The 27622-nt window shown below is 41.8% G+C and overlaps 1 protein-coding gene across 12 annotated transcripts in view; it reads left to right on the forward strand.

Moving 5' to 3' along the window:
* Positions 1-26003, forward strand: part of HNRNPC (heterogeneous nuclear ribonucleoprotein C) — a 61702-nt gene extending 35699 nt beyond the window's left edge. For 7 of the 12 annotated variants that reach the window (XM_062205489.1, XM_062205491.1, XM_062205492.1 and 4 more), the window contains 4 exons: positions 16286-16443; positions 17017-17130; positions 17373-17533; positions 17633-18002. In XM_062205489.1, the coding sequence (XP_062061473.1) occupies positions 16286-16443; positions 17017-17130; positions 17373-17533; positions 17633-17716 (517 nt within the window). In that variant the 3' untranslated portion in view covers positions 17717-18002. Of the gene's footprint in view, positions 1-16285; positions 16444-17016; positions 17131-17372; positions 17534-17632; positions 18003-25558 lie in introns of those variants that run through there. The other 5 variants (XM_062205483.1, XM_062205486.1, XM_062205494.1 and 2 more) reach the window with 4 other exon arrangements.
* The last annotated feature ends 1619 nt before the right edge of the window (positions 26004-27622 follow it).

Here is a 27622-nt window from a genome sequence, read left to right on the forward strand (position 1 = left end):
CTTTCCCAGGCCGTCATCAGGGAGCTGGAATAGAAGTGGAAAATCTGGGACTCGAACCAGAGCCCATATAGGAGGCAGGTGCCACAGGCAGAGGCTTATACTATTAAGCACATCACCAGTCCCCATTTACTGATTTTTTTAAAAAAGACTTATTTATTTGAAAGGTGTACAAAGAGAGAGGTATAGCAGGTAAAGTTGACTGTCATCTTAGAATGTCAGTATTCCAATATGTTATTAATGTGTGCAAGAATTCCTGCTAGATTAGTCTTTGCTTTTGGAAGAAAGGATTTTTAAATTTTTTTAACTTGAGATCTAGTTCACCGTCAAATGGCTGTAGTTGCCAGGTCTTGATGAGGCCCAAGCCAGTAGCCTGGGTCTTCCATGTGGGTGAATCACTTGGTTGAGTGAATCTGAAGCAGCTGTCCTTTATGGTTTCTCAATATACAAGTCATGTAGCAGCATATTAAAAATTTATGGGGCAGGCATTGAGCCTAGAGGTTTAGATGTCACTTGGATGCCTGGAGTGAAAGTGCCTGGGTCTTGTTTCCACTTTATTTCCATTTTCCTGCTAGTGAGTACCCTTAATGCAGATGGCTCAAGTAGTTGGATCCCTGCTACCAGAAAGGGAAACCGGTACTGAGCTCCCAGCCTGAATCTGTCTAGGCCATTGTAGGCATTTGGGGAATGAACCAGGTAATGATAGATTTCTCTTTTCTGCCTCTCTTAAAAAAAAAACAACAACAACAATCTTTTTTTTAAACGAGGGACGAGGGTAATTACTTGGGTTTTCTGGGATTTGTTTTTAAAGGTACATGCCTGGGCTCTGACATGCATGGTAGGCTAAGCCCCCATATTAGCTCCAGTTCCTGTCCTGCCTGCTTCTCATCCAATCCTGCTCTCTGCTGTGGCTTGGGAAAGCAGTGGAAGATGGCTCAAGTGCTTGGGCCCCTGCATCTGTGTGGAGAACCTAGAGGAAGCTCCTGGCTTTGCCTGGCGTAGCTCCGGCTGTTGTGGCCATTTGGGGAGCCTCTGCCTATCTATAACTTTGCCTTTCAAATAAATAAATAAAACCTTTTTTTTTTTTTTTTAATGTACATACCCCACTAATCTGGTTAGAGTCTTAGAGCTGATCCTCACATTTATTTTATTTTAGATTTATTTATTTGAAAGGTAGAATTACAGAGAGCGATATCTTCAGTATGCTGGGTAACCTCCCACCAAGATGGCTACAGTACATGGAGTTGGATGCTTCCAGAGCCAGGAGCTTCTGGGTCTCCCATGTGGGTAATGGCCCCAAGCACTTGGACTACCATCTCTGCTTTAGCAGGCAGATTAGCAGGGAGCTGGATTGGAAGAGGGAAATTCCACAAGGACAGTAAACTGCCGCAAAAATTATAATGGCAGCCAAAACTATTCAGTTTCTTGTTGAGTGACTACAAGAAACTGATGTTTTCAATTAGGAATGTAAAGGTAATTTTAGTACTGTGTATTGTCTACCTTCTTATTAAAATATTTTAGTGTATTTTGTTGATAAGGCATGTAAACTTGGATTAACACCACTGTAAATAAGAATATTTGCAAATAACATTTTTAAGTAAGGGATTTATAAAATGAAAGTTGGAAAAAATATTCAGACACCAAGGAGTGGTGAGGTCATTACATATTTGTAAAATACCTTCAAATTTCCTATTACTGCCATTTTGTCCTAAAAGTTAATCTTTAGATTTGCAAGAGGAAAGAGTAGGCATATTGGTTTTGTTAAAGAATGTGAGTAGAAGGTAATGTCTTTTTATTCTAACCTCAGCTATAATAAATGATTTATGATAACTAATGAAACGAGGTAGTAGCTAGTGAAGAGTTAAAGGAAAATCATGGTGAATTTGAGGAGATAAACCCATGTTGGGAACTCAAATACTTCAAGTTGAGTTGGAGAATTTTTTTACATTATATGGTAGATGTGTGTGAAGATAAGGAATGTGATAGATTTTGTTTTATTTTGCTAGTTTGGGAGATACCACATTAAGGGGATCTTGGAAAATATGATTGGATAGGAGTGGAACTGAGTGAAAAAAGTTACAATGGCATTAATATCTTACAGTCCTCCTGAGTATACTTTATTTGTAAGGTTGAGGCCATCTTGTTTAATATTAACCTAATCAGCATGTATCTGTTATGCAAGGTTTCATTAAACTAAGATGGAAAATAAGCTATGCTAGATATATGCAAGATATGCTAGGACGCTGAGTCTTTAACCACATTTAAATACTCTTTAATTACACCTGTGATAAAATCTAATTAAGTGTTTTAAGTTGTGATTGATAATTGTTTAGGGCAGGAGTGGGAATGTGTAGCCCGGGGGCTGTACAAGGCCCAGGAAATCATTGGCTTGGCCCTGCCAAAGGCAACTGCTATAGGAGATGATTCCTAGGTTGTTGTTGTTTTTTTTTTTGACAGGCAGAGTGGACAGTGAGAGAGAGACAGACAGAAAGGTCTTCCTTTTTGCTGTTGGTTCACCCTCCAATGGCCGTCACGGCCAGCGCATCGCGCCGATCCAAAGCTTGGAGCCAGGTGCTTCTCCTGGTCTGCCATGCGGGTGCAGTGCCCAAGGACTTGGGCCATCCTCCACTGCCTTCCCGGGTCACAGCAGAGAGCTGGCCTGGAAGAGGGGCAACCGGGACAGGATCAGTGCCCCGGCTGGGACTAGAACCCGGTGTGCCGGCGCCGCTAGGCGGAGGATTAGCCTGTTGAGCCACGGCGCCGGCCCATGGGCCCAGTATTGTTACTACTCTAATACATTACGTAAATATACTGTTGCATCAAACTCACAGATCAGAGAAGACATACATGATGAAATCATTATACAATGAAGAAAGTGCTCTGAAATTTATTAGAGGCTGCTATGTGTTCTATATTGTACAGAATTCTTTCATAGATAAATTCTGTTGCCCCAAAGTCTGAGTTTATGTTAAGATTTACAGAGCCTGCCTAGTTTCAGAAGTGGCTTTATTGAGCTTATCTTTGCAATTAAGTGGGAGGTTTTTTAGAATAACATATAGCAATAATAAAGACTTGGAGTTGTGAAGTTCCTTGGTCCGTATAGGGAAGCAGCTAAGTAATTGGAAAGAATGTTACTTGTAAAGGCCTTTGAAGGCATATTAAGCAATTGTGTCATAGGCAGTGATATCTTAGAAACAGATCCATAGCTAGAAAAGTTTTAACTGTTGGGAAAATATGTTAAGTAGCTAACATGGTAAATGTTGGATTGAAGAGAGGGTAGCTAGGATTTCTGAAGTAAACTTTGCGTTAGAGGCAGGGGTTGTGGTGTGGCCAGTAAGCTGCTGTAATGTTGGCATCTCATGGGCAACAGTTCACTTCCTGCCTGCCCCACTTTTGATCTAGCTTCCTGCTGGTGATCTGGGAAAAATAGCAGAAGTAGTTACACCACTGCATCTACAAGGAGCATCTGTTGGAAACAGACCTGGTCAAGCCTTCTTGGCTGGTTGAGCCATTTTGGGAAGTGAATCAATGGTCTCCCCTGTGTCTCTATATCTCTGAAATAAATACATATGTCTACAAAATAATGTGAGAATAAGTTCTTGTATGGAGAAAACAGTAAAAAGCTGATATTTTGTCTTATTACAAGTTGACATTGAAGGTTATGTAAGAAAAGAGGTTATAGGGATTGAGGAATTGTCATAGTTTGAGGGAATAAGCTGTTTTGTGGTTAACACAACCTGTTTGGGTATATGGTAGAGAAAAGCAGTTCAGATGAATGATGTAATATTAGTATTTGAACCATACAGTCTTATGCACAGTTTTAGACTTTAGATTAACAAAATACAGAGAATACGGGTTAGAGAAATTAGATACCATTTAGACCAGAGGAGCTGTTGCCTGCCTTGCGTGCCTTTTATTTCTCTGATTGAGGTACTTGAGCAACTCTTTGACCGTTGAATATGTTTGAAAGGAACTCGCTGAAATACTGGTTTTGAAGTTTTGGTAATTTAAGGGAGACTGTCTTCTTGGGAGGGCATATGATTCAGAAAACAATGAGAGTTCTTAACTATCTTAAAAAAGCTAATAGATAATTTCTCCATGTAGAGAGGGTACATTATTTAGGCAGTTTCCTCTAAGGCCCACTGTTTGTAATCTTGTGGAATATGAATGCCAGGAGCATTTTTGATGGTGACATCCATTATTAGTGTAGATAAATAGGAAAACAAAGCTGACATTTTATTGGGCTTTGTTTTTTGATAATTGTAGTCATTTTTCTTGCATTCTTTTTAGGGTAATTTCCTACTTTTATTGTGCTCATCACCAGTTAGCTTAGATGAAAGGTTTTTGTTCTTTTTTAAGATTTATTTATCTGACCGGCGCCGTGGCTCAGTAGGCTAATCCTCCACCTTGCGGCACCGGCACACCGGGTTCCAGTCCCGGTCGGGGCACCGATCCTGTCCCGGTTGCCCCTCTTCCAGGCCAGCTCTCTGCTGTGGCCTGGGAAGGCAGTGGAGGGTGGCCCAAGTCCTTGGGCCCTGCACCCCATGGGAGACCAGGATAAGCACCTGGCTCCTGCCATCGGAACAGCGCGGTGCGCCGGCCGCAGCGCGCCTACCACGGTGGCCATTGGAGGGTGAACCAACAGCAAAACGGAAGACCTTTCTCTCTGTCTCTCACTGTCCACTCTGCCTGTCAAAAATTAAAAAAAAAAAAAAAATTTATTTATCTGTAAGGTATTTGAATGGCATGGATTTACACGTAGAGTGGTCTTCCATCCATTGGTTCAGTCCCCACATGGCCTCAGTGGCCAGATCTGTGCCTGTGAGGAGCCAGGAGCTTCCTCTGGGTCTCCCATGTGGCTGCAGGGGCCCTAGCACTTGGATCATCTTCCACTGACTTCTTGGGCTATAGCAGAGAGCTGGATTGGAAGTGGAGGAGCCAGGACTTGAACCTGCTCCCATGTGGGATCCTGGCACTGCAGGCCGGCAGCATTACCTGCTATGTCACAGCACCAGCCCCTCCTACTTTGTTTTAACATAAACCTAAAGCATCTTCTGGTGTTTAGGAATCTAGATAGGGTTTTCTTCATCCAGGTAAACTTTGATAGTCTCCTTGTTAGTTTCTTTTTTTCCTAAAATGGGGATACCTATATGGGAATGCATCTGAAAGTTTGTTAGATAAAGGAATTTTGTTTATTTTGGTGCAGAAATTTTGAAAGTATAGATTCATAATTTTTCCACAAATATTTTGAAGTGACTTATTTCACATACCATAAAGTTTATTGATTTGAACTTTACAATTCATTTTCGTATATTCATGAGTTGTGCAGTTATGAAGATGATCTGATTTAGAACATTGTTTTGGGGCTAGTGTTGCACAGGAGCAGGTAATATGTTGCCTGAAACACTGGCATCCCATATTGGGGCTGGTGAGTGCCAGGTGCTACACTGCCAATCTATCTCCCTGCTAATGGCCTGTGAAAAACAGAAGATGGCTGAAGTGTTTGGACCCTTCCACCCAGAAGGGAGATGTGGTTAAGGGCTTGGTCCAGCCCTGGTCCTCGTAGCCATCTGGGGAGTCAACCAGCAAGTGGAAAATCTCTCTAAATCTTAAAGGAAATTGTATTAGGACTGGCAGGATAATGCTGCCATCTGCAACATTGGTACCCCATAATAGCAGTAATTGGAGTCTCAGCTGCTTTGTTTCAATCCAGCTCACTGCTAATGCTCCTGAAAAAGCAGCAGCAGATGTTCCAGTTAGTAAGGGACCTTGCCATCCATGTGGGAAACCAGGATGGAGTTCTTGGCTCCTGATCCAGACCTAGCTGTTTCAGCCATTTGGGGAATGAACCAGCAAATGGAAGAATTTTCTCTCCCTCTGTCACTCTGCCTTTCAAATAAATAAATATTTTCCATAAAATGAGCAATTTATTGTGCTGGAGCTAACCAACTTATTCATTAGTAATTTTACATTTTCCTTGTAATCCAAGTTTAGGCAACTAGAAACTCACGTAGAGGGAATTACACACTATGTGGTGGTTTTAAAAAGTTTGCGGTGGCCAGCGCTGCAGCTCACTAGGCTAATCCGCCTCTTGTGGCGCCTGCACCCATATGGGTGCCGGTTCTAGTCCTGGTTGCTCCTCTTCCAGTCCAGCTCTCTGCTGTGGCCCGGGAGGGCAGTGGAGGATGGCCCAGGTCCTTGGGCCCTGTACACGCATGGGAGACCAGGAGAAGCTCCTGGCTTCAGATCCGTGCAGTACGCCGGTCGCAACGCACTGGCTGTAGCTGCCACTTGAGGGGTGAACCAATGGAAAAAGGAAGACCTTTCTCTCTGTCTCTCTCTTGCTGTCTAACTCTGTGTGTCAAAAAAAGAAAGTTTGTAGTAAATGGCCTTATTCTATTTTTCCATATTACATTTTTTAGTGATTTTATTAATTTGAGGGGCATAGTAATAGAGGGAAAGACAGAAGGAAAGGTCTTTACCTGTTGGTTCACTCCCCAGACAACAGTGACGGCTGGAGCTTGGCCATTCCAAAGCCAGGAGCCAAAAGCTCCTTCTGAGTCTTCTATGTCAGTGCAGGCGCCCAAGCTCTTAGGCCATATTCTGCTGCTTTCCCAGACCACAGCAGAGAGCTTGATCAGAAGAGGAGCAGTCAGGAGACCAGCCAGCACCATTATGAGATTCTGGCGCTGCAGGTGGAGGCTGGGCCAAAGCACCGGCCCTTCCATATTCTATTTTGCAAGCTTTTTTGGGGAAGGAGAGCAGGGAAAGATTTATTGTAAAACTGTGATTGAAATATCAAACGACAGAAAAAAGAAATCTTCATCTGTTTCAATCCCCAGATAGTTTTACCAGTTAGGACAAGATTGAAACCAGTAGTGAGGATCTTCCACATTTGTGGCAGGTACCACAGTTGATGGACAACCATTCACTGCCTGTCAGATGTATTAGTAGGAAGCTGATTGGTGGCAGTTTAGGTATTGGTGTCCTTTTTGTTTCTTTTTAATCCACTGTGTTACCATGCCTGATCCTGTCCACAATCTTTTTGATAGCCCCCTTTGGAAAAGTATCTCTTTCTGACCAGATTTTTCCACCTATAATAATTTGACTATAATAATTTTGTGGATCATCTGTGTTGTGCCATTTGTTAGTGCTTTATTTCGTCTATTGTTGTACTGTTTGTCATGTATGGATGTTTCTGTATTTTGAATAATATAGGTATAAACCTTTGTGTGGCACATCGTTGCATTTCTCGTGTGTGTGTGTGTGTGTATGTATATGTACTACGAAAAATTGCTAGGTTATGCTCAGTCTGTTTTTTGTTTTTTTAGATTTTATTTGAGAGGGAGAGACAGAAACATCTTCTCATCCATTACTTCATTCCCCAAATGGCCGGCACCTCAGTGCCAGACCATGTGTTAGTTTTTTTAAGATTTATTTGAAGGTAGAGTTATACACAGGAGATGGGAGAGCGAGATCTATTGCTCTTCCATGGCTGGTTCACTCCCAAAATGGCTGCAACAGGCAGAGCTGGGCCGCTCTATAGCTATGAGCTTCATTCAGGTGTTTCACATGGATGGCATGGTCCCAAGCACTTGTGACATCCTTCGGTGCTTTCCAAGTCCTTTTAGCAGACAGCTGGATGGTCCTTTAGCTGCCAGGACATGAACTGGTGCCCATGTTGTGTACTATCCCTTTGTGTAACCTTTTGCAGAACTCCTGAATTTTCCTAAGTAGCTGTACCAGTTCACGTACGCATCTCCCGTGTCTAAGGATTCCAGTTTGTGCACATTTATTGTGGTTCTAGTCTAGATGTGTAGAATAATACTCTAGTTTGGAAGGGTTTTTTGTTTTTACTGTTGCAGGGTTTTTATTTAGCATTTGATTTTTTTTTTTTTAAGCATTTGATTTATTTGCTTGAAATGCTGAGTTACAAAGAGGGACGAGAGAGAAATCTTTGAACCTCTGGTTCACTCCCCAAATGGCTGTAATTGCCCAGGTTGGTCCAGTCCTAAGCTAGGAGGGTAGAAGTCCATCCAGGTCTTCCAGGTGGGTACAGAGACCCAAGCACTTGGATAATATTCCTCAGCTTTACTGGGGAGCTGGTTTGGATAAAAGTTGGAAGAACCTCAGGTCCTGTACCTATTAGGAATGCCAGTGTTGGAGGCAGCAGCTTACCCTGATGCACCAGGACATAGCTCCCTTTTTGCAGTTTCTTAATTCACCATTCTGCTTTGTGATCATAGGGAATGTGTAACACTCAATTTATATTGAAGATATTTAACAATATTAGTAAGGATTATTGTTTATGGTGTGAATAAATTGGACTAATGGGCTTTCTGGAAATTACATATAGACAATAGATGAATGTCTGAGGGCAATGAACTAAAGGTGAGACATCCTGTGGAACTTGGAGAAATGATGTATGTTTCATATTTGTGCCGTTCCATGCATATATGGCTTATTGGACTATGCCAAACTGGGGCCCTTAGTTGTTATTGATTTAATGACTCTTTTAGTGATCACTCTAAGAATGACTAAAACCTGCTTCTGCAGACAGGAAATTAAAGTATCCTTGTAACAATTTTAGAACAGAGCTTTATAAGGAATGTTGAAAGAGTACTGGGAATGAGCCATTTTCTGCGGTATAATCCATAGTGAAAAATACATAATAAGGAAGACTTTGAGCAGTGCTTTGAAAGGGTCTTCCATAACTCTGGTTATTAATAGATAATGATAGGCAGGTAGAATTAGTTTATGCCAACAGCCATTTTGGATTATGAACAGTGAGATTTTGTAGATGATGATTCACCTAAAGATCATTTTGAGGACTGAGAAAGGAATTTACAATAACAGTGATTGGGAGAGAACCATAAGTGAAGCTAGTATGAAGGAAATCACAGATCAGCTATAGAAATGCTAATTTTAAGCTCCTTACTAGATACCCACTTGGAGAGATGTTAAGTATACAGGTGCTGTGTTTCCAGATTCTGAAACCTTGATGCTTCGTGAGTGGAAATAGAAATGGGAAAAATTTCAGAATTTCAAGTTCCCATGCAACTTGAAAGCATGGGAACAGCAGGAGCAATGAGCAAAGGAGATTGATAATGCCACAAATAAAAGATGTAGGGTAGAAAACAGAAGCATGAAGAAACTGTCTTGGGATCTGTGTGATTTATGTCAGAATATTAGAGATAAATTATCTAATGTTCTTAGTTCAAATATGAAGATTTAGAAATGCTTAATTTTTTTTTAAGATTTATTTTATTTGAAAGAGTTACACAGAGAGAGAAGGAGAGGCAAAGAAAGAGAGGTCTTCCATCTGCTGGCTCACTCCCCAGTTGCTGTAACAGGCAGAGCTTTGCTGATCTGAAGCCAGGAGCTTCTTTCTAGTTTCCCACGCAGGTGCAGGGAGCCAAAAACTTGGGCCATCTTCCACTTTTCCCAGGCCACAAAAGAGCTGGATCAGAAGTGGAGCAGCCAGGACTCAAGTCAGCTCTCACATGGGATGCTGGCACTGCAGGTAGTGGCTTTACTGGATAAGCCAAAGTGCCAGCCCCTAGAAATGCTTACTTTTTCTGACAGTGAAGGAGGGGTGGATAGATCTTTTAGTTGCTGGTTCACTTCTCTGATGTCTGGAACAACCAGGCCTGGGGCGGAATGAAGCCAGTATGCAGTTATCTTCCATTGCCTTCCTGGGCACAATATTAGCCAGCTTGGTCAGAAGAGGTACATCTGGAACTGGAAGCAACGTTCCAAAAATATGGATGCCAGCATCACAAGTAGCAGCTTACTCTGTTTTGCCGCAACACTAGCCCCATCATTTATGACTCTGATCATAGTGATTAGTGCAGAAGCAAGAACATTCAAGTGTGGATAGGAAGACAGAAATTAGAGAAACCATGAAGAAAGAGTTACACAGAGAGAGGAGAGGCAGAGAGAGAGGTCTTCCACCTGCTGGCTCACTCCCCAATTGGCCACAAAGGCTGGAGCTGCGCTGATCCAAAGCCAGGAGCCACCTCCAGGTCTTCCATGTGGGTGCCGGGGCCCAAGGAGTTGGGCCATCTTCCACTGCTTTCCCAGGCCATAGCAGAGAGCTGGGTCAGAAGTGGAGCAGCTGGGACTAGAACTGATTCCCATATGGGATGTTGGCACTTCAGGCCAGGGCGTCAACCCACTGCACCCACCACAGGGCTGGCCCCATAAAATTTATTATTGATGTACAAAATACTTAGTCATGTATAACCATCACTTAAATTAACATAGAAACCATTACAAACTCCTCCAGAGTTCATTAGTAATGATTTTACGTATTTTATAATGGATTTATTTATTTGAATGACTAAATTTATTTATTTGAAAGTTACAGAGAGGAGTTGTCACTGTGGCATAGTGGGTAGAGCCTCTGCCTACAGTGCCAGCATACCATATGGGCAACAACACCAGCCCCTTATGGGGCAACTTTCAATCAAATATGCCTTAAAATTCACAAAAGTAGGGTATGGTGCTATAGCATATCAGATTAAGCTGCCTTCTGCAGTGCCGACATCCCATTTGGGTTCCAGTTCCAATCTCCAATGCTACTCTTCTGATCCAACTCTCTGCTAATATGCCTGGTAAAGCAGTGGATTATGGCTCTTGTGCTTGGGTCCCTGCCTCCCTGCACCTACTACGTGGGAGACCCAGAAGAAGCTTCCAGCTCCTTGCTTAGGAACTGCCCAGCTCTGGCCCTTGCAGTCATCTGCTGGGGAGTGAATCAGCAAGTGAAATCTCTCTCTCTCCTTCTTTCTCTAACTCTGCCTTTCAAATAAATATTTGAAGAAAAAATTGCAAAGTATCGCTAAATACTACTATTATAGTAATTCTCATAAAGATTATAGAATTTTTTGTTTGGCACCGTTGTTTCTACATATACATTCTTTTCTCTTTTTCTTTTTTTTTTTTTTTGACAGGCAGAGTGGATTTTTTTTTTTTTTTTTTTTGACAGGCAGAGTGGATAGTGAGAGAGAGACAGAGAGAAAGGTCTTCCTTTTGCCGTTGGTTCGCCCTCCAATGGCCGCCGCGGTAGCGCGCTGCGGCCGGCGCACCGTGCTGATCCGATGGCAGGAGCCAGGTGCTTATCCTGGTCTCCCATGGGGTGCAGGGCCCAAGCACTTGGGCCATCCTCCACTGCACTCCCTGGCCACAGCAGAGAGCTGGCCTGGAAGAGGGGCAACCGGGACAGGATCGGTGCCCCGACCGGGACTAGAACCCGGTGTGCCGGTGCCGCAAGGCGGAGGATTAGCCTAGTGAGCCGCGGCGCCGGCCACACATTCTTTTTTCTAATTTAAAGATCTATTTTATTTGAAAGCAAGAGTTACAGAGAGGACAGAGAGAAGTGGGTCATCTATGTGATGGTTCACTTCCCAAATGGCTACAATGGCCAGCCTAAGCCAGAAGTTTTAATAGGTCTCCCACTTGGGTGCAGGGTCCCAAGCAGTTGGACCATCTTTTGCTGCTTTCCCAGGTGTGTTATCAGGGAGCTGGATTGGAAATGGAGTAGCCGGGACTCTGAACCAGCACTCATGGGATCCCAGCATTTCAGGAATGATTCAACTCTGCCAGAATGCTGGTTGGCATATAGGGTCTATGGATTCTAATTCTTTGTAGTAAGACAACTGTATGGACTGTACAGCAACCCAGATCATTGTTCTTTATACAAGACTCATTAAACCCACAAGGTTAGCTTGTTAGCTGTTACCGAACTTACTTTTTCATAAATTAAGTTGAATTCTTTAGTGTGTTGAATGGACCACGTAGAGTGATTGCAACATGTAGATGTGCATACTAGTGTACCGTTTACCTTGGGTTTTAGAGAAACAATATTTGCGGTTGTATGTGATTTACTTTCCTCCAGACTCAATAAGGCAGCATGTTTTTAGCAGTGAAATACGTGTAAATAACATTTAAAATAGCCTCTTCTAATTTTAAAATAAACATAATAAAATCTCTCTCTCTCTCTCTTTTTTTTTTTTTTGGGGTCAGGCAGAGTTAGACAGTGAGACAAAGTTACAGAGAGAGAAAGGTCCTCCCTTCGGTTGTTTCACTCCCCTAATGGCTGCCATAGACGGCGCTAAGCCAGTCCAAAGCCAGGAGCCGGGTACTTCCTCCCAGTCTCCCTTGCAGGTGCAGGGACCCAAGCACTTGGGCCATCCTCCACTGCCCTCCCGGGCCACAGCAGAGTGCTGGACTGGAAGAGGTGGAACCAGGACTAGAACCTGTGGTGCTGGCACCACAGGTGGAGGATTAGCCAAGTGAGCCATGGCGCCCACCTAGCTCTTTTTTTTTTTTTTTTTTTTTGGACATGCAGAGTGGACAGTGAGAGAGAGACAGAAAGGTTTTCCTGCCAGCTATGTTACAAAAACAGTTATCTAGGATATTTTGACATTCTTATACTTTTCCATTTCAAAGTAAACCTTGATTAAGAATAATCTTTAAAAAAATAGAATATTAACATAGCAATTTTTAATGCATCTGTTTTCCTTACCTAATAATATCCCTACTGGTAAAATATAACTTAGAGGGAGTAAAAAAAAATTGTTAAATACTATATGTCCCCCCCACCCCCCAAAAGATTTATTTGAAAGGCAGAATTAGAATCTTCAGCTGTTGGTTCACAAAAGTCCCAACCAAAGCCGGGCAAGGAGCCTAGAACTTAATCCTTGTCTCCAAGCTTGCTCTTTTTTTTTTTTTTTTTGGCACCCAAATCAAAACTACCTTTAAAATAGAATAGTTTTTATTTACATTAAAGAGGGATAGATCGTCTTTCTGCAAGTTCAAGACCAAGAAATGCCCACAGCAGCCGCAGATGGAACAGGCCAAAGCCAGAGTTTTCCTCGTGGGTGGCAGGCATCCAGCTACTCTCTCATCCTCTAGCAGGAAGCTAGAATTAGCAGATCCAAGACTCAAACCTGTGTTCTCTTGCTATTTGACACAGATGTCCCACATACCGTTTTAACCACCAGTTGCCTGTTCCTATACTTTTTTTTTTTTTTTCTTTTTGACAGGCAGAGTAGACAGAGACAGAGAGAAAGGTCTTCCTTTTTGCCGCTGGTTCACCCTCCAATGGCTGCCGCGGCTGGCACACCGCGCTGATCCGAAGCCAGGAGCCAGGTGCTTCTCCTGGTCTCCCATGCGGGTGCAGGGCCCAAGGACTTGGGCCATCCTCCACTGCCTTCCTGGGCCATAGCAGAGAGCTGGCCTGGAAGAGGGGCAACCGAGACAGAATCCAGCGCCCCGACCAGGACTAGAACCTGGTGTGCTGGTGCCACTAGGCAGAGGATTAGCCTATTGAGCCACGGCGCTGGCCCCTATACTTTTTAATTCCTTTTCCCACAAACTTTCTTAGGTGCCAGCATATAAAATGTATTTCCATATAACCTAAGCATATCATCTCATATGCTTTAAATTATCTCTGTAGATTTCTTGTATTCACTAATTTGGCATAATGTTTTGTAAATAGTTGTTAATATTATATTGTTTAGGAAATAATGACCAGAAAAAGTCTGTGCTTATTCAGTACAGATGCAGTTTTTTCTTCCAAATATTTTCAGTCTGCAGTTGCATCCACAGATGCAGTACTCAGGGCTAACTGTATTAAATTCTGTGCTTTACTCTTTGGATTTGCATCAGAGAAATTTAAAGTACAGCAGAGATAAGCAAATTATTTTAGAAGTCAAAATTTTTTGTATATATGAGTTGAAACTGCTGTTCTGTATGTTTCATGTAACTTCAGTCCTCCCAAGGCCAAAAATAGAGAAATAAGATTTATAGTCCAGTGCTGTGAACTGCAGAGAGTGTTGATCTGCTAGCTCATTATATTGAAGACTGGTGCCTATTGAATATGTGTGTTTGGGGAGGTAGATTATATTTCATTCTACTCATAATAGACTCTAGGGCATGAGCTCAGTTTCATGGTCAAAGTGAGAGAAAATGAATTTAAAAGTAGCGGCGCCGGCACAGCGGGTTCTAGTCCCGGTCGGGGCGCCGGATTCTGTCCCGGTTGCCCCTCTTCCAGGCCAGCTCTCTGCTGTGGCCTGGGAAGGCAGTGGAGGATGGCCCAAGTGCTTGGGCCCTGCACCCCATGGGAGACCAGGAGAAGCACCTGGCTCCTGCCTTCGGATCAGCGCAGTGCACCAGCTGCACTAGTATGTTCATGGCAGCATCAGAAATACCTGGGCCTTGGTTACATTAGTTGTTTAAAAACTTTTCTGTGGTGTGTTTTGCTTTTCTAAGTTCTATAAGCTCTTTTTTTAAAAACATAGAATGTTAGGGACATTCTAGAACTGATGTCCATGAAAGAATTTGTGTTTTTGAGTGTTTCCAAACAAATGTAAAAGATGTAAAGCTGTCACTTTGATGACATGAATGGGAATACGAAGTATTGATTTAAAACTTCAAGGATGAAAAATTCTGATGTAAAAGGCAGTTGTATATTGTGATAAAGATGTGCTTGACAGAGGATTTAGGCACTAGTGAATAGTGAATAAGATAATAGTCTAGGGGCCGGCGCCGAGGCGTAGCGGGTTAAAGTCTTGCCCTGAAGCACCGGCATCCCATATGGGCACTGGTTCTAGGCCTGGCTGTTCCACTTTCTCTCTAGCTTTCTAGTGTGGCCTGTGAAGGCAGTGGAAGATGGGCAGGGTCCTTGGGCCCCTGCACCCATGTGAGAGACATGAGAAAGCTCCTGGCTCCGGATTGGCACAGCTCTGGCCGTTGCAGCCATTTGGGGAGTTAACCAGCAGATGGAAGACCTTTCTCTCTCTCTCTCTAACTCTGTCTTTCAAATAAATAAGGTAAATCTTAAAATATATATATATAGCCTAACTGGTGGACTTTTGAATGGAATTTTGCATAATTTTTTTTTTTTTAAGGCAGGCAGAGTGGACAGTGAATGAGAGAGAGAAAGGTCTTCCTTTTGCCATTGGTTCACCCTCCAATGGCCGCCGCGGCTGGCGCGCTGCGGCCAGCGCACCACGCTGATACGATGGCAGGAGCCAGGTGCTTCTCCTGGTCTCCCATGCGGGTGCAGGGCCCAAGGACCTGGGCCATCCTCCACTGCCTTCCCGGGCCACAGCAGAGAGCTGGCCTGGAAGAAGGGCAACCGGGACAGAATCCGGAGCCCAGACCGGGACTAGAACCTACACTAAGAGTTCTACAAATAGTGTGGGGAAAAAAAAAACTGCTCCTCAACAGAGGAGACACGGTCTATAAACAGTTACCAAATTTCAGAATGTCAGCCGGCGCCACGGCTCACCTGGCTAATCCTCCGCCTGCAGCGCCAGCACCCCGGATTCTCTCCCAGTTGCTCCTCCCAGTTGCAAGGCGGAGGATTAGCCGGACTGCATAAATTGTTAGTAGTAAGTAGTATCTTTATATCACTGTTTATGCCCAGCTAAAACACACTGCTATAATATTTCAACCATTTGAGATAGCTGTGTTATTCTACAGATCAGATATGCTGGACATTGGCAGTTTTTTGTAGTTCAGCCTAGTATTTCTAGTAATTTGTTTTTCTTGCTGAAAAGATCAGGGATTTGGCTAATAGTAGCTCTGTGTTTGGCTTTATGTGAACTGTTTATTGTAACATATATATGAAAAGTGTAAGGCAGAGATAACATTCCTTGTTAATACTGCCATAGTACCAAGGGCCATCTAAGCATATTTGTTGAGTAGGTGTTTGTATATGTAGTATGTTTTTTAAAAAAATAAGATTTATTTATTTAATTGAAAGAGCTGCAGCGAGAGGGACAGAGAGATGCAGGTTCACTGTCCAGATGGCCATAATGGCCTAGGTTGGGCCAGACTAGAGCTTGGAGTCCGGAACCTCCTGCTGGTTGCAAACACTTGGGCCCTGCACTGCTGCTTTTCCCAAGCCACCAGCAGGGATCTTGATCTTAAGTGGAACAACTAGGCTGGTATTTCAGGCAGCAGCATTACTTGCTATACCACTACATTTGGCCCAGGTGGTATTTTCCTTTTTTTTTTTTTTTTAAATATTTATTTATTTGAAAGAGAGAGGAACAGCAGGAACCTGAACTGGTGCCCATATGGGATGCTGCTATGCCACAGCGCTGGCCTCCCAGGTGGTATTTTGTTGAAGAGAAGTTGCTGTAGTGTTAAGGATATTTCGTTAAAGAGTAGAGGTTTTCAATGGCCTTTTGAATGAAATTAATAAATGAAAACAACAACAGATCTGTTATTTTATAAGGGCGGTGTTGAATTTTGCTTGTTTCCTTTTATTCAATAGGATGTACAGCTACCCAGCACGTGTTCCTCCTCCTCCTCCTATTGCTCGGGCTGTAGTGCCCTCTAAACGCCAGCGTGTATCAGGAAACACCTCAAGAAGGGGAAAAAGTTTCAATTCTAAGAGTGGACAACGAGGATCTTCTTCCAAGTCTGGAAAGTGTATGTGTTTTAATTTTTGATGCTTTTTGTTTTTGAAATGGTGTTGGGGGGAAGATTTAGTCGTATGTTTAGCTTTTGTGCACATAGCTCTGTACAATCAAAGATAACAGAAGAGAGTAAAGGGTCAACTCTAGAGTACCTTCAGTCTGTAACAACTTGGTAATTGGGAAAAGTCATTAGATTTTACAAAGCTGTAGCACCTATTTTTATGAATATGTGCAATCTTAATATTAACCTTAACTAGTATTCCATGTGAAGATTTATTTTGTTTTTACTTTTCTATATTGAATTCCTCTTGTAATGTGAAGAGATGTAATTCTATAAAACATTACAGAAAGTGCTTTAAAATACGTGGTAAAATACTGCTGCCACAGTATCTACCTCATTAGATTTAGTTTTCAGTTTCCACCTCCAAAAGGTTTCAATTACAATGACTTTGGACCATCAGTATTGGCTCTATTTCTTGCCAAGGATTTTCTGTTGGCTCCTAGTGTAGTCTAAGAGGAATATATTTGGTGACTGGCAGTTTGTGGTATGTGTGATTCTAATCTAGGGTTTTAATTTGTATTACAGTGAAAGGAGATGACCTCCAGGCCATTAAGAAGGAGTTGTCCCAGATAAAACAAAAAGTGGATTCTCTGCTGGAAAGCCTGGAAAAAATTGAAAAGGAGCAGAGCAAACAAGGAGGTAAATGGTGTTTCTGCTTATTAGATGTAAGAATGGGTTAGTTAATTAAGATAGTTGGAAGTGTATTGTGGAGTAGTGGGATATAAAGCAATTTAATATGGAACTTGCTCAGTTTGAATTGGGAATGGCATTCGTGTGGGAGGATTTAGTCATGTGCTGCAGTTCTATGATCATTAGTGGGGATTGTCTACATCCTGTGGACATTACTTGCCCCTAGACAGACTTGTCCTTCTCATCCCCAGTAGAGATGAAGAATGATAAGTCAGAAGAGGAGCAGAGCAGCAGCTCCCAGAAGAAAGATGAGACTAATGTGAAGATGGAGTCTGAGGGGGGTGCAGATGACTCTGCTGAGGAGGGGGACCTACTGGATGATGATGATAATGAAGATCGGGGGGATGACCAGGTGAAAACCATGGGAAAGGAAAGAAAGAGGTGGTGGAGGGGGGATCAGGGACACATGGAGTGCCTCTAACTCCATCCTATTTGTGTCTGTTTCTCACAGCTGGAGTTGATCAAGGATGATGAAAAAGAGGCTGAGGAAGGAGAGGATGACAGAGACAGCGCCAATGGCGAGGATGACTCTTAAGCACATAGTGGGGTTTAGGAATCTTATCCCATTATTTCTTTACCTAGGCGCTTGTCTAAGATCAAAATTTTCACCAGATCCTCTCCCCTAGTATCTTCAGCACATGCTCACTGTTCGCCCCATCCTTGTCCTTCCCATGTTCATTAATTCATATTGCCCTGCGCCTAGTCCCATTTTCACTTCCTTTGATGCTCCTAGTAGTTTTGTTAAGTCTTGCCCTGTAATTTTTGCTTTTAATTTTGATACCTCTTTATGACTTAACAATAAAAAGGATGTATGGTTTTTATCAGCTGTCTCCAAAATAATCTCTTGTTAATGCAGGGAGTACAGTTCTTCCCATTCATGAGCTCAGTAGTTGCTTCCCTAACTGCAAAAGCCATCTCATTTAGTTGAGTAGCACCTGCCAGCGGCTTTGAGTTAGAAGTGTGTGCTACCCCACATAGGAGTGCTGTGTGGGGCTGTTCAACACAACTGTAACAATGTATTTTTGTGAATGAGAGTTGGCATGTCAAATGCATCCTCTAGAAAAAAAGTAGTGTAATAGTCTTAATATTTGTTTTCTAAAGTTGATACTGTGGGTTATTTTTGTGAACAGCCTGATGTTGGGACCTTTTTCTCAAAATAAACAAGTCCTTATTAAACCAGGAATTTGGAGAAAAAAAAGCCCTGGTTTTTTATTTTTTGTATTTTATAATTGTTTAATTTCTTTGTTTTACAGCAGCTTTCACAAGCCCCTAAACTGTGCTAGATATAGTTTTCTTGGAGTCATGATCATTATGCATACCAACATACACTACTCAAATTTCATTGAAGTGGTTGTTGCATTAAGAATTTAAGTACCCTTGACATGGGGTAGAATTCTGTGTATAAACCCCAGTTAACCTACTGGATTCTGAGTTTGTGCCTCAGTGTTACTGAAAATAGGAAGGTTCATCCTTTCCTGGTCTTCTGTAGTCTGTGCCTTCCCAGGTAACTGAGAACATAGGGTTCTACATCTATTTTTACTTCAAGTGAACTTTTGTCCATATATATGGATTCTTTCTCCTTTTCCCCCAACTTGATTAATTGTGGTTTGGGGTCATTGTACCTGTTTAACCCAAACTTCTAAAGATAGATGTATTGAATTAGCTGCGAGGTTTGGGATGTTTGCCTGGTCTTCAAAGGCTCAGTTGATTTTATTTTACACTTGTTCGTTTCAACCTAGCAGGTTTATGCAATCAAACTTTGGATTCTCCAAAGTCTTTTATGTATCATACAGCATTCTACCAATTCTGGGCAAAAATCATACTGTATTTAAAGATCTCCTAGGTCATTTTATACAGCAGGTGAAAAAACAGAGGGAAGAGGCTGAACTATGGGCTACTCTTGGGGGGCCCTGATATACATTGTAACAGTAGCTTTGCTTTTTTCAGTTTGATCAAATAGTTCTACCCACTCTTTTCTGATCTGATACGATCTCATATGTTACACAAACCTTCAGCTGGTGAACGGTGACTAAAAAATAAACCAGATACCTTAAAAAGTGTGAAGGGCCTAAGATACTGATAAATTCCATTTAACACTATGGTATTAGCCAGCAGTATTTGCATGATACTAGACAAATTAGTCCAAAATTGAAAGCATCCACTTTTTCCTTCACTGGGTGATGTATTTAGCATATATTTCTGGTATTCTGGGTATTTTGTTATATTAGTGGTCGTGGTCTCATAGGAAAATTTCATAGGAGAGAACAAACTGGAAAACACTTTTTGATAGCCAGAGCACATGATGTCACTTTTCAGATAGACATGTTGAGTTAACTATTGATAGACAAAGCTGTCTGTACACACTCATCCTACTGTAAATTGAATTGCCTCATGTAACTAAGCAAATGGTATTCTAAATCGTAGGTATACTCATTAGTATTTAGGCTTTCAGATTTCTTGCCTAAAGCTAAGCAAACATGACTGAAAGACTATATGGTAAAATCAGTTGCAGGTAGTACCAGCTAATAATTGTTTAGAGGAAATCATAGGTTCCTTGTTTGAAGATTAAGGGGGCCCAAAATCTTGTTTTAAATTCTGGGGGCAAGATTTAAAACAAGATTGATTTATTTCAATATAGTGTGAAAATCAGAATGAAAGCTTACCAGCATGCAATAAAATGTAAGAAGGTAGTCTGGATGCTTACGGAAATACAGTTTTCCAACAGGGTTCGAAAAGCAGGAGAAACAAGGGGATGATTTTTAAAAGTAATATTTTGGAAAGATGGTACATAATTTTGCTAATTGGGAGTGGAACCCAGTGGCTTTGTCTTTTTGCTGCCTCACTAGTGGAACAGTGCCGTCAGGTTGATACAAATGTCAGATATGAAATTGCTGAAAAAGATGGCTTCTGCCAAATTTCATTTCAAATGTTAACCTCATGTCTGAGACCAGCAAAGATTCTAAGAGATCAGTACCAGTCAACTGTGTTTTAAATCATTGTTTGAACATAATACAAATAGAAACAAAGTTTTGTATAAATTGGAGGGGAATAAGCTAGAGTTAGTGAGGATGGAGTAGATAATTTCATAAAGAAAATTTCACTTGAGGTGTGAGAAAAATCTGATAACTCGGTACTTGATGAAAAGTTGACAATAAGCAATAGGACAGAAATGAGTGACTAGTTGAGTGAATTACCTCAGAGAAACAGGAGCTGTTTACATTGCAGAGGAGATTGATGTAGAGGGATAGTCGACCAGCATTCAAGTTTTCCAAACATTTATGGAGAAGGGTGTTAGAAAGTCTGGAATGTTGATTTTTCATTAATCCCATGGAAATAAGGCCTTGAAAACCATAGTGGTGACTTTATTCAAATTTTTAAAAGGTTTGTGAAAAAATATGGAAAAAAAAAAAAAAAACAAAAACAAGGCCTGTATAAAGTGGTTGACTTTAAATTAGAACTGCAAGAGTGGGAGTATGATGTAATGTGGTAGGCAGATGCCAAAACCAGAGCTGTTAATGGGAAATTGAAGCCCAAGAAGGACGGTGATAAGGTTTGCTGTGTTTACTTTCAGTCCTAAGCATGTCATTTTCTTTTTTCTTTTTTGGAGATTTATTCATTTATTTGAAAGTCAGAGTTACACAGAGAGGCAGGCAGACAGAGAGGTCTTCCATCTAATGGTTCACTCCCCAGTTGGCCTCAACAGCTGGAGCTGCGCCGATCCGAAGTCAGGAGCCAGGAGCTGCTTCCGGGTCTCCCATGCAGGTGCAGGGGCCTAAGGACTTGGGCCATGTTGTACTGCGTTCCCAGGCCATAACAGAGAGCTGGATGGGAAGTGGAGCAGCCAGGTCTCCACCAGTGTCTATATGGGATGCTGGTGCTTCAGGCCAGGGCATTAACCTGCTCTGCAGCAGAGCCGGCCCTGACGTGTCATTTTCTTAAGTGGTGCAGAGGAATAAAAGATGTAGAGGGAAACTTTACCTGACACAAAATTTTGCTTACACTAAAATAACTCCTACAAGTTTTTCACGGATTTGTAAGTAGGATATTTAGAGTACTATCAAATTGTGTAATTGAGTGGTTCTCAAACTTGAATGTGCACTAAAATTACCTAAGAAACTTTAATAGTCTTGATAATCCAGATGTGTACTTTTGTGCTTTGGGATTCATCAGTATTTTAAAAGTTGGCTGGGATTTCAATTTGCTGCTAAGGTAGGTTACCACTTCACAAAGATGCAAAAATTGCCGTTTGATAAAGAGTGGAAAGTGAAGGGTTTGAAAAATAGGAAATAACAGGGCTTCATGAGCAGATGCCTGGGTGATTGGCTAATGTGCTTGTAAGAAGAGGCCTGTCCATGCCTAAGTTGGGCATTAAGTGCAATTGCAAGTAACAGCTTAAAGAGTGAGTGTGTACCTGCAGAGTGTGAAGGGACCCACAGAGAGATCTGAGTAGGATTAGAAGGTGAGAGGAAAGCAGGGCTCAAGGGAAGAAAACAATGAAGTCATGGTTTTCTGAGGTTGCAGCAAACCATGTAAAAGCCCAAAAAACTGCCAGGGAAACTTTCACAATATCTTAACATCTAGCATTTGAGCCTTGAAATGTGTCTAGTATTCCTTTGGAACTGGGCTTTAAGTGTCACATGGCTGGCTGTTGGATAGCACGGTAACAGAGCACTGAGAAGTTTCTAAACAAGTCCTGGTAATAGTAACTAATGAGATTTCTAAATGTCTCATTTTCCAAATTCATTACTGTTTTCTAGTCTCTAGACCTTAATGTTGAAGATTTCCCTGTTATGAAGGCATGTAGCCTGTTGCAGACATAGTCTGTGTTGCCCAAAATTTCAGGCTCTTTAAGAACTAACTACTTTAAAATAGGAATCTTGTCATTTACAGAATGTTTAATTTATTTCCAGCATGGTGCTAGGCAAATATCTTAATGTGCCAGCTTCTCAAAATAGCCCTATTAGGCACAAATGGAAGGAACAGTTTCAAAGGGTTCCAGAGAGGTAGGAGAGTCAAAATTCCAATCTTTGATCTGCCATCCATGGACTTTGAACAATAGAAGAGGAAATAACTTTGAAGTCCTGAGTCCCAGGAATGACGACTATTTTAATACACTACAGGTAACAGACTCTGGGAACCCAGAAAATCTTTTGAGAATAAATAACTGCACCATTTTTCTCTCCATTGTATCACTAAAGTACCAGAATGATTCAGAGACCCAATAGTTGCAAAAGTTTATTAACTAGAAAATTCCTGACTAAGCAGAAATTTCTGCCATTCCATGTAACTTGCTTGGACTCCAGGGTAGGAATCCAGAGAGTACTACCTCTCCTGCCCATCTTAGCATCTCTGGAGCATCAGAACACCATTTATTTTAAACCATTTTTTCCAGCTCAATGGTATAAACTCACTAAAAATGCTTTCCTTGCAGAAATCACTGTCAGTATCAAGTTAGCATATGCAATTTCTGCCCTGTTTTTGGCCTCCTCCATTATGAGCACATGTCAGGGTAATTGCAACACTAAAAAGACTTCCAAAGGGACCTACTCATGTGAAAGTGGTTCATTCACATAGATAACTTGCCCTAATGAATTTATGATGTGAATTTTGGGTATAAGTCTTTCCCCTGCTCTGGAAAATAGAAGATTGGTCCCAAACTACACCTGTTTACAGCGTGTATCCTTCTCAAGGGTACTTCAAAGCCCTACTTGGCTGTGTTGGAGGAATTTCCCAATTACATGATGATTAGTGGGGTCAGTGTAGTCTGAATAACCAGGCAGAGCCATTCAGCAATCCAGTCTTATCTAGAACTGCACCACTACAAGGTTCCTGATAGGAATTGTTGGTTTCTCCAGCCAGTCAGACTTGCCCTTTTTCCATAATTGTAAAGCTACTCCCTCCAGAAAAGCTACTTCCTTAGCACTAGCTAAATTATTACAGGGTTGCAGACACACTGGAGTGTAGCTGTCATAAAGTTGTCTGATTAACAAAATACTGAGGTGGTCTGCTCAATCGTGAGGTTTCCCATCCTGGGCTGACGTTTTACCTTCTTGGAGTGGCCTAGCTTTTGGCCATGTGTGCTAGGAGCAGCCCTTGGTAAATCTAACGTTTTAGGGGAAATCCAGCGACTCACTGTTAGTCTGACTACCTCTGGACACAGCCTTAGTATCCACTTTCCACCTAGAAATGCAATCTTTCCAGGATTGTACTGGCCCTGATGCTCCATAGCTTGTGGATCAGGCAGGTTAGTGGCACTGCCTTGTCCTCTACTGAGTGTAAGGATATCTTTCCTTCAAAATAGATCCCCTCAGAATCTCTTGGGTGAGGAGTCTGAAGTCTATGCACGTCTTGGGAAGCCTCATCGTAGCTTTGGCGTGTCTGGTAGTCTAGGTGGAACCTTTTCCACGCGGATGATAGTGCCTGCTCTGTAGACAACGTTTTCTTTTCCCTTGCTTTTCTGTGCCTTTTGGGTATTATTATTTCACTGATGGAAAGTATCAGAATTGTGTTCCATTTTTGTAACTTTATGACAATTTTCAACTCCCCCCCCCCCAAGTTGTACTTAGTAACTTCAGGATAATCCTAGGCATAATTTTACATGCACATGGTCACATCTCTTTCCCCCCTTCCCAAGAAGAGAAAGCTGTAGTACATACTGTTATGTAGCTTCTATAAATGTATGATTGTATCTGCTGTGTTGTGAAATAACACTTGTTTTATGGTTGCCATTACAGTGCCACCTAATCTCCAGCTTGGTTCCCAGGATTCAGTCCAGGCTGTCATCACCTTTCTTGGCTTCTTGTAGTAGCCTCCTGTCTACCCACATGCTCTTTGGTCCCTTTCCAATCATACAAGTGCTATATTGATATTTTCAAAACATGTAATCATGGCACTTCTTGGTTCAATACATTCTGGCTTTACTTGCCCTGAGGATAATGAAATTTCTTAGCCTAGTCTACAGGACACTGTCTAGTCTCTCTCATGGCGCTCCTAACATTCAGTGTTCCAGTCACATTAAACTTGTCCACCTTTCAACCTCCCTGCTACCTTTGCCCATTTGGTTCCCCAGTTAGCTTTTATTTCATCCTTCAGATTGTAGTTCTCCAAGTCACTTTGTCTAGAAAACCTACTTTAAAAGATTTAATTTCAATAGATTAGGTTTAATCTTTCTTTTCTTATCTAGGCCAATTGGCTGTAAGAACTAGGACTCTCAGCACCCCTAGTTGCAGTCATGCTCTTCAATGTGTATGATTTTAAGTTGTTTTTCTTGCAAAAGAACTGAGCAGAGGCCTCATCTGTTAATGTTAATACATAGTGCTTGGCACAGTGTTTGAAATTATATTGAATGAGTGAGGGAAAGGGGAAAGTGGAGAATTAGTCTTGAGCCAGGCATTCTTGGAAAACAAGGCTGAAGAGTTACTTCATTCACCCAAAGGAGTGTTGGAATGCTTTGTACCTGTCATGGCAGTTAACCTTTCTATTCCTTTAAGTCCAACTTCCCTCATAATGCCCAGTCTTCCCTTTGTAGGCAGCTCTTCTACCCTGAACACCTGCATTTTGTAAGTTTTAAAATTAAAATAGACAGTTACTTTAAAATGGACACACAGATAATAATGATTTACGAAGTAGGCATAGCCGTTTAAACACTTCTGATCAGAAATGGAACATTAACAGCGCCTTCTGTGATCACATCCCGTGATCATTCAGGGTTACACTCTTCTGACTTGTGTCAACATAGATAGGCTTTTGACAGTTTTTGAGCTGTATATAAATGGAATAGAATTTCATTCTACCCCTAGGAACAGAGCTGGAGAGAAAAACTTGGATGCAGATGTTACTTGAGGAATGATTCCAAGAGGCAGTTCTGGGGAAGGCAAGGAGAAAAGTTAGGGAGAAGCCAGTAATAGGATGTCACTGAAGTTGGGTACACTAGCCTCCGAGTTGTCCAATGGATGAGAGGCTAGACTATTGATAAACTGGCTCCTGTTCACAGTTGATTGAGGTATACCCCAAGGAAGTTCACTTGCCCGCAGTTCTGAGCTATAAGGGGCCTTTCCAGGCTCTGGCAGCGTTGAAGGACATTTGGATGTTTTCAGTTTGGATAATGCTGCTGTGAGCATTCTTGTTGTGTCTGGTGAGAAGGCATTTGTGTCCATTTCTGTGGAGTATATGATTGGGGTGCAGTTGCGGGGTCTTCAGTACATGTATATTCAGCTCTAGTAGACATTGCCAAACCATACATTCTCACCAACTGTAAATGAACATTTCAGTTGCTCCCTAATGTTGTATTGTCAGTACTTGGTATTGTCAGTCGTTTTGATTTTAAGCTTTTTAATGGTTATGTAGTGCTATCTCATTCTGTTTGCTTGCTTTGCAGTAAATTTTACTGACAAATAATTTACATAAAGCGCACAGATCATGTGTACGGCTGTTAGTTTTCCCACACTGAACACATAAAAAGCCAGCAAGAAGTCAAGAAGTGGAGCGGCAGCAGCACTCCAGAAACACCAAGCATGCTCTCTTCCGATTACTGTACCACTACTGCAAGGATGTCTGTGATCCTAACACCACAGATCTGTTTTGCCTGTCTCTGAACTTCAAATAAACGGAATAATATATTATGTAGTCTTCTGTGTCTGGCTTCTTTGGCTCAGTAATATAGCTATACAGTTCACCTATGTTGTTGCATGTTGTAGTTGCTTCATGCTGTTGTATATAGTATTGCATTGTAAACATATACTACAAGTTTTTCATTCTGTTAATAGGCATATGAGCTGTTTCTAATTTTGGCTATTATGAATAAAACTGCTATGAACATCCTACAGGTGTCTCTTATTGAGCATGTGTAAGTATTTCTGCTGGATGTAAAACCAAAAATGAAGGGAGTGGAGTGTCACCTCGCATTGTTTACCTCTCTGTTCTTTTCTCTTTTTTTTTTTTTCCAGATTTATTTAAACATCTTTAGTTTTAAATTTACAAATGGCAAGAAATTGTGAGGTAATAATACTTTCCACTTGCTCTTCACCCCACTTTGATATTAACATCTCCTATTAGTATATTTGTCACAATGAATCACACCTAGCTTCTCCTGTTTTTGTATATATATATATATGTATATATATGTACTTTTTTTTTTTTTTAAGATTTATTCATTTATTTGAAAGAGTTACACAGAGAGAGGAGAGTTAGAAGTCTTCCATCTGGTTCACTCCCAAATGGCCACAACGGCTGGAGCTGCACTGATCCGAAGCCAGGAGCTTCTTCCGGGTCTCCCATGTGGGGTGCAGGGGCCCAAGGACTTGGACCATCTTCTGCTTTCCCAGGCCATAGCAGAGAGCTGGATCGGAAGAGGAGCAGCTGGGACTAGAACCAGCATCCATATGGGATGCCTGCACTTCAGGCCATGGCTTTAACCTGGTACGCCATAGTGCTGGCCCCTTCATTTGTTTTTTATAGCGCCTACATTATAAGGGAGACGTGGAGGTTTGTTTGTTTGTTTTTGCGTCTGGTTTATTTTACTCAACATTGTGTTCTTTGGTTCCGTTCATGTTACTGCAGATGACAAATTTCATTCTATTTCTATGGCTGTGTAGGATTCCAGTGTGTGTTTACCACATTTTGTTTATCCATTCATCTGATGACTAACACCTTCGTTGATGCCATATTTTGGCTGCAATAAGCATGGTGGAGCAGGTATCTCTGATACAGTGAGTTCATGTCTTTTGGGTATATAGTTAGTACTGGGATTGCTGGATCATATGGCAAGTCCATTTCTAGTTTTTAAAAGAAAGCTTCACATTGGGGCTTTCAGTTTTGGTTTTGGTAATAACCATTCTGACAGGGGGGAGGTGAGATCTTGCGGTTTTCATTTGCATTTCCCTGTCGGCTCGTATACTGAGCAATTTTTTGACATACTTGTTGGCCATTTTTATTTCCTTTGAGAACCATCTATTTGGTTTTTTGTCCATTTGTTCACAGGTTGGTTTTTTGTTGTTGATGAGTTTTTTAAGGCTTTTTTTTTTGGGGGGGGGGTGTTAAAACTTATTTGAGAGGTAGAGCTACAGGCAGAAAGGTCTTCCATCTGCTGGTCCACTCCCCAAATGGCCACAACAGTTGGAGCTGGCCTGATCCAAAGTCAGGAGCCAGGAGCCTCCTCTGGGTCCCCCATGAGAGTGCAGGAGCCCAAGCACTTGGGCCATCTTCCACTGCTTTCCCAGGCCACAGGTAGAAAGCTGGATCAGAAGATGTGCAGCCAGGACACAAACTGGTGCCCTTATGGGATGCTGGCACCACAGGCAGAGGCTTCGCCTACTATGCCACAGCACCAGCCCATGTATGTTGATCTTGCACATACGCTTCCATTCTCAGAAATGTCTTCTTTCTTCACTCTTGGTTTTCCTTTGCAAGAGCTGAGGTGAGCATTATCCTGTTAAGTTTTGCT

Source organism: Lepus europaeus, chromosome 11 (assembly GCF_033115175.1).
Source record: "Lepus europaeus isolate LE1 chromosome 11, mLepTim1.pri, whole genome shotgun sequence".
NCBI lineage: Eukaryota > Metazoa > Chordata > Mammalia > Lagomorpha > Leporidae > Lepus > Lepus europaeus.